The following is a 13,023-nucleotide window of genomic DNA, read 5'->3' on the forward strand; positions in this document are numbered from 1 at the left end:
TTTTTTTTTTTTTAATGAGAAAATACACCGGTCGCGAACTGTGAAGGCTACAAATTAAGTTCAAAGCGAATAAACTCGCGTTATAAGCATACAATTAAAGACAGATAGTTAATCCTAGCAAATCAAAGTCCCTGAAATGGTAATGCAATTTTATTTACTTCACCCGAGGAAGTGAGGTACTGGTATTTTGGCTTCTCTGGACGTTTTTACTTATAATCGAGCCAATTCAACCAGTAGTTCCTCATCGAGCGTGTGAGGAATACAGAACTCAAGAGGACACAATCTCTGGGGACCGGGAGGAAGGGCGGAGACTGACGGACCCGTACATTGGGACAAGAGTTGGGGGGGACTGCCCCAGATGGAGGATACAATACAATCCCCTCTTTGTGTTTATAAAAAGTAAAATGAAAACTACGCTGTCCCCCAGACTGTTCCAAACTCAACCCGGAGAGAGGCGAGCAGGGTGGCAGGCGGCCTCCGCTCGCGCCTTTGTTGACGGCCGCCGCCCCCCTTCCCTGGTCCCGTATCGGGGCTCCGGCACAAGGCGACAGGCACGTCTGAGCTGGGGCAGCAAAGACGCCCGAGGGCAGGACTGAGGTGTCCCGCCCGCCTGGGAGGCTGGCCGGGCTGGGTCGGGCCAGGCCCCGCCGGGCGCCGAAGGGAGCCGTGGGTGCGCGTCGGGGGACGAGCGCGGCGCGGCCTCACCTTGGACACCATTTTCTTGAGCTGGCTCTCCGACACCGCCATGGCGGCCACGTCGCGGCTCCCGTCCCCGAAGGCAGAGCGTCAGCCGCTCCGGGGCTGCCCCAGGCCACCCCTCACAATCGCACACGGAGCAGCCTGCCCCCCACCCCCCGCCTCTAACAGGAAGTCGGCAGCCACGACAGTCCTTCCGCTTCCTTTACGTCACTTCCGAGGTAAGCAGCGAGGCTGGGCGAGGGGTGCGTTCCTGCCGCCCGCTGCACAGGTGCGGTGCTGCGCAGGCCGGGTTGGGTCCCAAAGATGAGGGCAAGCCGGTCCCGAGGATCGGAACTCTGGGCCAGGACAAGAGCGGCAGATGTTTCACAGTTGCCCTTAGACGAGGGGAGCAGGGGCAGGGGCAGGGGTACTGCGAAAGTCTTCCCAATGAGCTTTAATGACTGATTCATCCAATGGTAGAGCACTGGACTGGGAGTCAGAAAACTGTTCTGCCGCTGACTTGCTCTTGTGAGAATAGCACGCAAGTACACTTGTAGTTCCGGCCGAAGTTCTTCCCAACTCTAAGATGAGAGGCTGGCTCTGGATGATGCCCAGGGTCTCTCTGACGATGAGGGTTCATTTACTTTAAGCTTAAAAGTTCTTCAGACTACATTGACAAGGGCAAAGTGCAGAGACCTTGCTTCACAGGAAGCCTGGCAGTAATTTGTTGTCCAGGAAATCATTCCCCTGCCCAGGCATAACCGATAACACAGGCTGCATTCTACCTTGCGTTGTATTTGTGTAGTAGCCTGTCCAGCGTCCAAGTCTTTGAGGGCAGGCTCATCTTCCCATCCTCATTGCACAAGAGTACTCGATCTTAACTGAATGTCTACTACCTATAAAAATTCTTCATGGTCATTTATATTAGGCATTATTGCACATCACCACCAGTTTTATAAGTATAGTGTCATTCAAGGTATTGTAAAACTTGGTTTTGATTATGTGAATTATGGTAATTTGGATTGTTTTAGCTTAGTGCTAATGACGAACAGGCTGTGTATTAATTCCTTTCTAAATTGACATCTACATAAAGAGGGCTTAACTGAAACCATGTAGAAGCATCACTATGAATTGTTGCACACACGCAATAAAGGCTATTCCAATAGGTATCAATTTTTTTAACATTTTTTATTAGCTTTAGGTGTATAAAACAATGTAATAGACATTTACCATTTATGTCCCTCACACAGTGATAACCCCCTTCCCCCATCTACTACCTCTCTGACATTGCATAGAGCCGATACATTTCCACTGTCTCTATTCCTAATGCTGTACTCCGCTTCTTGTAACTATATATACATATATAAAATTATAGTTGACATTCATTGTTGTTCAGGTTCAGCTTCAGGTGTATAGTGCAGTGATCAGGCATCTACATCATCCCTGAGGTGGTCTCCTAACGAGACAAGTGTCCATCGGATACCCTACAAAATCTTTACAACATTATTGATTACATTCCCCAAATTGACTCTTGTATCCCCGTGGCAATCTTGTGGTTACTGCCAATAGGTATCATTTTGTTTTGGGATATGCACACCATACGTATGTTAGTAAAGCATACAGCCCCAGTCAAATGAAAATAGAAGGCAGTCTATCCTCCCACTGCATCTCTTTTATGTCACTTAAAAGCACTGTGGTTTTCAAACTGTTCTTAAAGCCACAGCTCCCTCAGGAAGAGCAACTCTGCTTTCACCATTTGGAAGAGTGCAGGTAATATATTGTTTTAAAAGTTTTCTTGTTAAAACTAATTTTTTAAAATTTGAAAACAATTAACAAAACCATTCTCTTCATTTTGCACTTAAGCCACTTATAACTAAGTATCCTGGGGACCATATGAATTATATGAAAGAATCTTTCTTCTCAATCTGAATAAATTTCCTTCCACTCAATAAATTAGGCACCTCCTGGTGATTTTTTATTCATTATTAATAGTCAAAGATTGTTTTATTCATTATTCTTACTATTTAAGAAAAACTACAATGTAAGTTGGAAAATAAAATACTTCTCTCTGCTACAATATCAAAGAAACATTTTAATCCACGCCCCACTAAAAATCATACATAACAAGAGACATTGCATGATTTTGGAAAAATGAAAAAGTGAAATAGCAGCATCATGGATGTCAGATTATCACCGAATCATAGTGAGGTGGTGGTGGTACTGCTTCTTGACTTGTATATGGAACTTACAACATGATTGATAATATTCTACACTCAAGAACTATCTGATAGAATTATTTCTATATTGTGGGCTTCTATAAGGCAAGGGCTATTACTCATCTTTAAATACTCAGATTCTAATATAGTACTTAGAATAACAGTAGATGCTCAATAAGTATTGTATTGACATGTTTCTTTTATAATTAATGTAGTGAATTCTTGGCAATTCATCTACTATATAGTATCTTGTAGTTAGGTTATTGTGTAAGAGCATAGGAGAAATTAGGTAGTAGAAATTATCTAATTTCTAATCAGATATTAGGAAAGGCTAGTTTAAAAAACACAAGATTCTTTCAGTTTTACTTTCCTATCTCATACGAAAGGACAATGAGGATACAATACTAGAGTAGCACCAAAATAATCTACCCGTCTAGTGAAATTATACAGAACTAATGCTTATCTCTTCAAATGTCCAAGGTTTTCATACTAGTTAATTCTGGTGGGAATCTTTCCAAGCATATTAAATACTTTTCTACTTTCTTAAACATGGGACACTGAATATAATATCACCTTTTCTTAATGATTTGAACTTATCATTATAAGCATCCATTATTATATTAAATCAGTATTAGTTTGACTGTTTCCTCTCTACCTAGGATGTGTCTGCCTGTATAAACTATTGGGCTCCTATCTCTCTGACCAGCTTTGGATTTACCTATGATATGCTTTCAAAGCATCTAAGACTTCTTCACAGTACTTATTCCATTTGCAATTGTACATTTACTTGTGACATTTGATTACTGTCTCCCATACTAGATTATAAGGACCACAAGGCCTTGTACCTAGTCCAGGTTTTCTCACCACTGTATCTGCAGTGCCTAATATATGCAGCACTGGGTGTACAGTAGGTTCCCAGTCAATACTACCTGAATGACTAAATAAATAAACACCTACTTCGGTGTATACCCCTCGCTGCTATTTGCTGAGGGCAAGTCTGGGAAGTCAGGGAATCAATCTTTCTAAAAACTATGTTGGGGAAAAAAAAGTCAGCTTCTATATGAGAATGGAAGAGCACAGAACCCCAGCTTTAGGGTCTTGTGGTAACTATTTTGGCTATTAGGTCTTTCCCCACTTCTAGTGTTTAGAAAAAGTAGAGGTTGTATGGTTAAGTGCCCTTTAGCCATGAGGTCTTAGTCACTAAAGCTCAATTTCCTCTTCTATAAAATGGTAATAGTTCCTACTTCAATGAGTTACTGTGAGGATTCGATAAAAGAATAAAGTGCTTATCACACTGCCTGAAATATAAGAAGTGTTGATGTTAGTTGTTACTATTCGTTGCATGCTACCTTAGTAGGAATATGCTCTCTTTTACATATGAAGGTATTTGTTATTGGCCCATCACCAAAGTGTACATACACTGACTCCTTTCTTCAGGAGTCATTAAAGGATTTGCTCTGAATAATCAGTCTATCCAACTTCTCCCCCTTAAAACCAATGGCTTTTATGAAAGCTTCATATGTTAGCTTTACAGTAAACTGCTTGGCTTTCATTCATAATTAATTTTCACTGAAAATACACATTTCTCTATGGCTGTACTAATATTACAGTGAGTTTTTGAGATGTTAAGAGATCTGATATAGCCCAGGAAAGGTTACAGAAAATTTCAAAAAGGATAGTCCCACTAGAAGTCAAACTACACTTTTCTTCATTTATTAAAAAATTTCACTTTCTCTTTTACTTTTTTAAAGTACATGTAAAACTCTCACTTTTGGTAGCTATTTCATTGAAGAAAGAAAACAAAATGCTTTATTGCTATTACTACCATCTGTATTTTAAAGAGGAAATATTAATACCTTGAACTGTGGATCCTTTGAATGTATACCTAGCACAGATTTCATAAATTCATACTGGGCCTTCAGCTTATCATGTTTACTGTAACAGTCAAAGAGTAATTTTCTTTTAAAAATGTATTACTTTCAAAATATTCCCAAAGTGCTGAATGTGCTTTGAGGGTACATAATTCTACATGATGTATACTGCAGATGTTTCCCTCTGCTGTAGGTTTAAAGAATGGTATACATATCTCAAGAACAACAAAGAAAATCAGATTTTCTTCCTCCTTATCTAATTCCCTAAGAATTCAAATTGCAAAACTAACCAAGAAACTATCTACCTTAATCAAACAATTTGTAAGGGTAAGTAGTAAGATACAGAAATTCTTCACCCAATCTATGTTGGCAAAATTAAATGACCTTTCCTTTCAGGAAACTCTGAACTTTAGAATCAAAGTTTTAACTGTTGCTGGAGACCATGGATCGATGACGCGCTGCTTTGGAGTTTCTCAGTCACTCTGTCATCTTTCATTGTGTTTTTGAGGACTTCAGCTACCCCATTGGTTCCCAGGATGCAAGGCAAACTTAAAAACACTTCATTGTTTATATCATAATATCCCTGAAATGAATAAAACTGGGATTAGAACAGAGCTGAATCAATGCAAAACAGTTAATATCATAAATATGAATACTTTCTTGCTTTTCTAGCCCTAGTACAAAGTGATACAAGTTGAACTTAAAAATTTTTTTTGGTTTATTTATTTTCTAAACTCAAGTTATTGCTTCAGAAAATTTCTGTGAAATGGGAGAAACCTGGTCAAAGACATCCCCTTAATGGGAAGGCAAGCTAGTCCCCTGCAATCTGGGTAGCAGGTTGGGGGCTAAGAAAAAAGACTGTCAGAGGAGAAGAGCACAGAATGGGCTCTGGGTGCAGTCAAATACAGTAACCTATTTGAAGTTTGCCTTTCTATGTTTTATTTCTCCTGGTATTCCTAAGTTTTCAAGAAAATGTGGTTAAGCTTTGGTACGTTGTCTTCGCTGTGCTTTAGGGAGGTTATGCTTGGGATAAAGTGGAAAAAGGACAAACTGAACCGGAGAAGCAGACTGATGACCAGCTAAGGCCAGTTGGCACGTCAGTCTGGGGTGACCTGGCTGGCTGAGGTGATAAATGACAACCAGAAGTTTATGGAATATATACATGCTTCTTGGGAATTCCTCCAAATTACATGTGGGGTAAAGGGCAAGTCCAGACTTCCCATAACGAAGCAGGATACGACTTAGACCAAACTACCTCTTCCCATGTGTTACTTTTAGAAAAGCTGGTGATATTGAAGACACCTGGGTTACAGTGGGAACAGCACTTTTCCTGGCTTTATATTCATAATATAAAAGTTTAAGAATATAATGAGAGAATGAGAATAGCAATTACCTTTGCTAAAATGGATACAGAATGCACTTTCTTTTTATCATTCACAAGACTGTCAACCAGGTCAGCTACTGATAGTCCGACAGACCAGGATCTTTGACCTTTTAACTTTAATAGTTCCATGGCTCTGGGTTACCAAAAAACAAACAAAAAAAACTTCAGAAAACGCACAAAATAAGCATATAGTTTTACCTTCTGTTTATGGTATTAATTACATATTTTTATGACACAGAAATAAGAGTTATACATCAATTGTTAGACAAGCCTACAGATAATCTTTTCTTAAAATGTCAGTTCACAGAGAGATAAAACAAATGACCTAATAACATAGGAAGATGCTTACCACCACTAATATTTAACTAAATATGAGTTAAAACAGTAAGTCCACTTACTGTTTGGCTGATGACAATTGGCAAAAATTAAAAAGACTGATAACCACTTTTGGAGAAGCTACAGAGAAACAGGTACGGATTCCTAAAACTGTTATTGAGAGTGGAAAGTGATGTCGTCTTTTAGGAGAAAGATTTGGCAACATCTGATCTAGAAAACCTCTTCTAGGAATTAGTCCTACAGCAATATGCTCAAGTGTACAAAGATACACATATATGTATGTTTGCCTTGCTTGAGACAGAAAAAAAGTTTGGAAACAATTAAGCAAGAGGATTGGTTAAAATTCAGGGGTGTCCAAACTTTTTTCAATGTTTTTTACCAAGGGCCATATGCGGTAAAACACACAAACAGCCGGGCCACTCACTCGAGGTGAAGTACGTATTGCCTCACCTGGTTTATTTAAGTAAACTAAATATATTTTTGGAATTTGCTGCGGGCCAATTAACAATGGATTGCAGGCCGCAGTTGGCCCGCGGGCCACAGTTTGGACACCCTGGGTTAAATAAATCACTGCCAAATGTAGTACCATGCAGCTCTTGAGAAGAATAAAGCAGACTTATATGTACAATATGGAAAAATGTCCAAGGTTTGCTATTAAGGAAACAAAGCAAGCTATAAAATAATACAAATAGCATAAATCTATTATAAAAAAATTTTTTAATATAATAATGATAATGTTTACAGAAACACTGAAAAAATTGTTTGGACATGTGGACACTAAACTGTTAACAGTGGTTGTTTCTAGAAAATGGAATTACCCCAGCTTTTCACCTTCTATATTATAGATATCTGTAGTAGTTAAAGTTTTATAATAGCATACACTCTTTATGTAGCTAATAAAAAAATGATATCAATTCAAGAACCATGTTTGCATTTCCTTTAAAAGCTATAAATATCGGATTAGATAGAGAATTAGGTTAGAATGGTTTATATAATATACTACTCTTCTCAATAAGAGAATATTATTTCCAGTTGTTATATTCTAAACATAAGCTAAAGGTTTAAAAAGCTAAAAATCTCCACCACTCAAACTGTAGGAAAGTATTTTATGATGTGATGGTGAAACAACAAATGGCATGAAAATATATGTAGAGGCTAACCTCAGGGTCCAGACCCTGGAAAGCTCTGAATAAACACAAAATATACAAGGATCTGTGCCTTATACTTTGCTTTTGCCTGAACTTATAACATGGCTTATCCATTCATATTAGACTAATTTCTAAACATGTTTATGTGAGATTTATAAATACATATTAATTTTTAAGTGGTATGGACAAATTCTCTTCTACATTTAAGAAAATTCTCAATATCCTCAGATGTACAGATGTAGGAGCTGTAAACCACCGTCTACAAATCAGGAATGTGTTCTACCCTTTAAGTGTCAACTGCGGATCGGAAACAAAGTTTGCAAAGCACTCATAGATCTACTTTCAGATAAGAAATCAAAGAACAGAAAACATTGCTCCCTTGTACTTCTGGATTTGTCCACACTAGCTAGTGTTGTCTGCAGAAGCCTGGTAAGTGCGTGCTGTGTAAAGAGCTGTTATGTTAGCTAGAAAGGACATGATTGTTAGCTGGATAAATGCAAATCTACACTCAGTATTACCTGCTGGACAGCTGCTCCCGAGAGATATGACTCGTTATTTCTTCTTGGCCACCCCATTTGGTCACTAAAAGGTAAGTGAAAAATTAATTATATTTTGTCAATCACTCTCTTAGGATTAAGATGTGATAAATGATCATTTGCAACCAAGGGTACCTGTATGAAACAGTGAATATGCATTTCCCCCCCTCCTAGCAATAGTTACATTTTTACACTGATGACACTAAATGTGCTGTAACGGTTGCCTTGGGTTAGAAAGACTCTGAGCTGTAATCCCCAAAGTCTCCTTGCAGCCTCCCCACTTGTCTGCTCTCATCAATAACAATTCTGCCAGGGCCGTTTTACTGTACAAGTAGAAAGCTTTCTTCCCTTAGCAGGCTGTGAATAACAGGTTCTCAAGTGCTGCAAACACTTGGCATCTGTTCTGTTGGGAACCACACAGATGAATTTCTTTCACCAGGTGAGAAATAATCTGGTCATGGATCCTGGGCTAGATTTCCACAGCTATCAGAGAGGCTGAGCGCAGTTTTCTAAGCGCATCTTTGGCGTGACCCATTTCCTCTCACTACACCATTGATAAAAACAATTCAAAATTCAACACTGTGCATGGGAACTGGATATTTACACCACACCTTAATACTGAACTGAAAGTAACATTTTTAAACCTCTCTAAAATATTCATCTGTTTCTCATCTGTGTGAAGACATTCTTTGATACAAATCTTTACTTGGGTAAGCAAAACAAAAATACATCCAGGTATATAAGACTATCTTATGTTTAAGATACAAGTCTTCTCAAATGCATTCAAAATTAGGCCTAAATTTAGTGATGTGTCACCAACAAAGGACACTATGTGTTTCTCCCTTCTTCAAACTGAGTATAAGCTTTCAGGGGGACGAGGACCAGGTGTTCTCCCTCTGTGTCCTCTCACATACTTTACCATGGCAGCGAATGCACAGGAGATAATACAGGAGATAATACAGAACTGACCTCACACACCATCCGTAATTATATCTCACAACAGAGGAAAACGTAACAATTAAGGTGAAAAACAGAAAAGTTTTTAAAATTTTTCCTTTAAATAAAATAACAGCAAAACAAAGAACTGTTAACATGAAAAACTTAAATACATGTGGACATATTAGGGATTTAAAAAAAATGTTTTCCTTGGATAGAAGGATTACACATGAATTATTTTCTAAAACAATTTTGGTACTTTATTAGCATATTCACAATAAACAGAAAATTGCAAGGAAATGTCTCCTAAATGAAATACAGCATTTATAGACCTTGGAAAGATGAATATAAGGGGCAAGGTAGGTATAAAAAAGGACAAAGGACACAAAAATCTGGAAATGAGTAATGAGTATCACTGTCATTATATATTATCTACATGATCACATTCTTTATCTTTCCTCTTTGAATCTGGACTTATAAGAGCCACAAGAATTTGCTCATGACACAGTTATTAGAATTTTCAATTAAGTTGAGATGGACTTAATTATTTCATTTTTTGTTCATTTACTGCCTAGCCCTTCAAACTTCCTAAATGTATATCCATCCTAGTTTATGGAGCCCTTTCAAATATTGTATCCTAATTTTTCTGGTTCCACTCCTCAAGAACAGTAATCTTCTGTCCCCCAAATTTTAATGAAAAAGAAAAATGACCATGGGATAGCAGTTTTCCATTCCATATAACACCTACCCCTTTGGTAAGACTGAGGCCCAAAGCAGATGAGCTAACCCTCTGTTCTGAGGTCCAGCCCTTCGATTTCTAAAACACCGTTTGAAGGAGTTACCTCCAGTTTACATACGCTTTCAATATCATAGCTGACAATAGCAGCTCCGAAGCACATGTTCTGCTGACTATCTAATTTGGTGGGGCATAATACAAATGACCTTTGGTCACTAGATGGTGTCAGGTTCATTTATTTCAAAACACATTCCAAGCTCACGGAGCTTGCAGTCTGGTGGGGTGAACAGACAAGTAAATAAGCAATTATAACACAGTGTGATAATTTTTATAATAAAGGCATTAACTTAACCTGGAGAATTAGGGAAGGCCTCCTGGGAGAGGTGGCACTCAAGCCCAGTCTTGAAGTGTAAGGAGGAGTTACCCAAGTGAATGAAAGTTCAGGGAAAGGAAGCATCAGGTGCAAAGGCAAGGAGGCATGAGAGTGCACAAACCATTCAGGAAACTGCAAGCTGACCATCTGACTAGCATAGAATGCCCGGCAGATGGCCGATGACGCAGGAGAGGGAAGCAGGAAACAGATTCTAAAGGGTTTTGTATGGCATATGATTCCTTCCCCAAGCTGTAACCGTCATTTGTCTCTGAAATACTTGAGAATAATTTTACTTGCACACCTGCTATTCTTATAACTGTTTCCAAATCCTAATACTGCTTTACTTCAAAGCATAGTTTTACTTGTCCTTTGGCCAATTTTCTACTCATCACCGTCTTGCTGATTACTACAATAACAACGACCGTGTATGAGAGTTTACCCTGTGCCAGACACTGTTACCAAATGCTTTAGATAAATTATCCAGTTCAGACAGCAAGAAAAAGCACAGCTTTGGAGTCGATCAGGGTTCAAATCTCAGTTTTGCCCTTATTAGACATGTAACGTCAGACAAATCAGTTAACCTCACTGAGTCTTAAGATTCCTCATCTATTAATTTGGAAAACCACCACCTCCTTCTCAGGGTGTTTTTAAATTTTAAATGAGATATGCAAAGCATTTAATACATATAGCAGTCACGCAGTATAAAATAACTACAATCGCTATTACTATGGTGGAGTCACTTATGCAAAAATATAATCAGTTGGTGTCTACACATGAAACCAGCAGAGGGAGCCTCTAATCCATTTCGGGCTTCACGGCCAAGGTAAGTATACCTATCCATGGATATAACTATCTCTTCGGAGGAAGTAGAAGACAGGATAAAAAGTGATCTGATAGTAGTATCTAGACGGGAGACAGGGAGATGGGTTGGGAAGTACGTAGGTAGCTTCAGTGGTATCAGTAATTTTCTTAATTGAGTGTGGATTAATGAATGTTTATACTAGTATTATGCTTTAAAACATACATCTACATTATATGTATTTTGTATGTGTCAATATTACATAATACTAAAGTGATTGCAACTAACGTGCACCTACATCTCTTTATTTCTAGTTCCTAGCTAAGAACTTCCATATCCCTTCCTTGTGCTTTTATCCTACTTCCCTTGGACCTCTCTCATAGCAAATCAATACTGTCTTTTATTATAGTCATTTCCTTTATTGGACTCTACGCTTCCTAAAGACAGGGTCAGGTTTTTGTACTTCTGTATACTAGCTCTAACAGTAGTCAGCACAGTTCCTTAGGTTTCTTTATTGTCACGTCATCCTTTATTTTCTCTTCACAATTTGTGATATTAATGCAACCATCTTGTGAAATGTATTAAACAATTGTAACTTATTTGGGGGACTAATTACATAAATTTCGATATATCCGGTAGTTAAAAAGAATGAATGAGATCTATACGTTCTTATGCAATCATTTCCAAGTCATATTAACAAGTAAAAGGACAAGGTGGAGAATGATGCATGATTTCATACATGTCCTTGTCTATGCACAGAACATTTCTGGAAGGTTACACACGAAGCTGCTAACAGATTGCTTCTAGAGGACTGGGTGTCTGGCATAGAAGGGTGACATATTTTTCACTGCCTATCTTTGTGTGCTATTTAATTTTTTTGCAATGTGAATGACTTTTTCAACTAAAAGAATAGCTTAACAATTTACATTTTTAATAAGGAGAAGGTGCACAATGTTAAAATTGGATGAGAATAAACAGCAGTTTAACAAAAGAATAATGCCATGAGACAATATATGGTATTTACCATAAGCTAGCAGTAGCTTTTAGCTCAAAGGAATGAAGAAATCACTGTGGAGTGATGTGATCATGAAAAGCTTCATAATGTAAGTAAAGGGGGCTTGACCAAGGCTTTGAAGGATGAGATTTGAATATGCAGAGAGATTTGCCTATGAAGATGATGGGGGAGGTGGATGCAGTGGGCAAAGGTCCCTGTGGCTGAAGCAAAGCTGTGGGGTGGGGGGACAGGAAGACACAGGACCTCGGTTTCAGTCCTCCTCTGACCCGGAAAGCTGTAGGCTCTTGGGCAGGTCACTTACCATCCCTGGATCCATTGCTGCCTCCCAAAAAGAAAATATAATTGATGACCCCTTGGGTCCCTCCCAGCTCTCTAATAACATGACTACCTCCATACCTATAACGGGGAAGGAAGAATAGGGCTACATTTTGGGACTCCTTGAGTGCCAAGCAAAGCAATTTCATGGTTTGGTCAGAGGAAGCCAGTGAAAGTTTTTGAAAAGAGGAATATGATTTAGGAATATTGAATTAATATATGAAAGGATATAGATGATGTAATACAGAATTGTACACCTGAAGTCTATGTAATTTTACTAACAATTGTCACCCCAATAAATTAAAAAAAAAATATCTGAAAGGATATAGTAAACACTATGAAAGTTTTGGCTAATATTAATTTGGCATCATTTACAGGGTAGACTAGAGGGGAAAGAGCAAACTAACTGGGAGATTTGCAATAATCAGATAAACAAAGGATCAACATAGACCAGAACTCAAATGGAGTAGTAAGTAAAGTTTAGGGTCTTGGGTTTGTTTGAAACCCTAGACCAGGGGTGTCCAAATTTTTTTCAATGTTTTTTACCAAGGACCACATGCGGTAAAATACACAAAGAGCCGGGCCACTCACTCGAGGTGAAGTACGTATTGCCTCACCTGGTTTATTTACTAAATATATTTTTGGAATTTGCTGCAGGCCAATTAACAATGGATCATGGG

At 38.5% G+C, this 13,023-nt stretch overlaps 2 protein-coding genes across 5 annotated transcripts in view; both read right to left on the minus strand.

Moving 5' to 3' along the window:
- The window catches only part of TSG101 (tumor susceptibility 101), a 31,070-nt gene extending 30,196 nt beyond the window's left edge, over positions 1 to 874 (minus strand). The window contains exon 1 of the mRNA XM_019714959.3: positions 706 to 874. Within this exon, the coding sequence (XP_019570518.1) occupies positions 706 to 747 (42 nt within the window). The 5' untranslated portion in view covers positions 748 to 874. The remainder of the gene's footprint in view (positions 1 to 705) is intronic.
- A 973-nt stretch (positions 875 to 1,847) lies between these two features.
- Positions 1,848 to 13,023, minus strand: part of UEVLD (UEV and lactate/malate dehyrogenase domains) — a 44,033-nt gene continuing 32,857 nt past the window's right edge. For all 4 annotated transcript variants that reach the window (XM_019714958.3, XM_074336114.2, XM_019714953.3 and 1 more), the window contains 3 exons: positions 8,152 to 8,215; positions 6,159 to 6,282; positions 1,848 to 5,348 (listed from right to left, as the gene is read on the minus strand). In XM_019714958.3, coding sequence (XP_019570517.3) covers positions 5,181 to 5,348; positions 6,159 to 6,282; positions 8,152 to 8,215 — 356 coding nt within the window. In that variant the 3' untranslated portion in view covers positions 1,848 to 5,180. The remainder of the gene's footprint in view (positions 5,349 to 6,158; positions 6,283 to 8,151; positions 8,216 to 13,023) is intronic.

The sequence above is a fragment of the Rhinolophus sinicus genome, chromosome 14 (genome assembly GCF_057876585.1).
Source record: "Rhinolophus sinicus isolate RSI-liver-muscle chromosome 14, RSI-T2T, whole genome shotgun sequence".
NCBI classification, from domain to species: domain Eukaryota; kingdom Metazoa; phylum Chordata; class Mammalia; order Chiroptera; family Rhinolophidae; genus Rhinolophus; species Rhinolophus sinicus.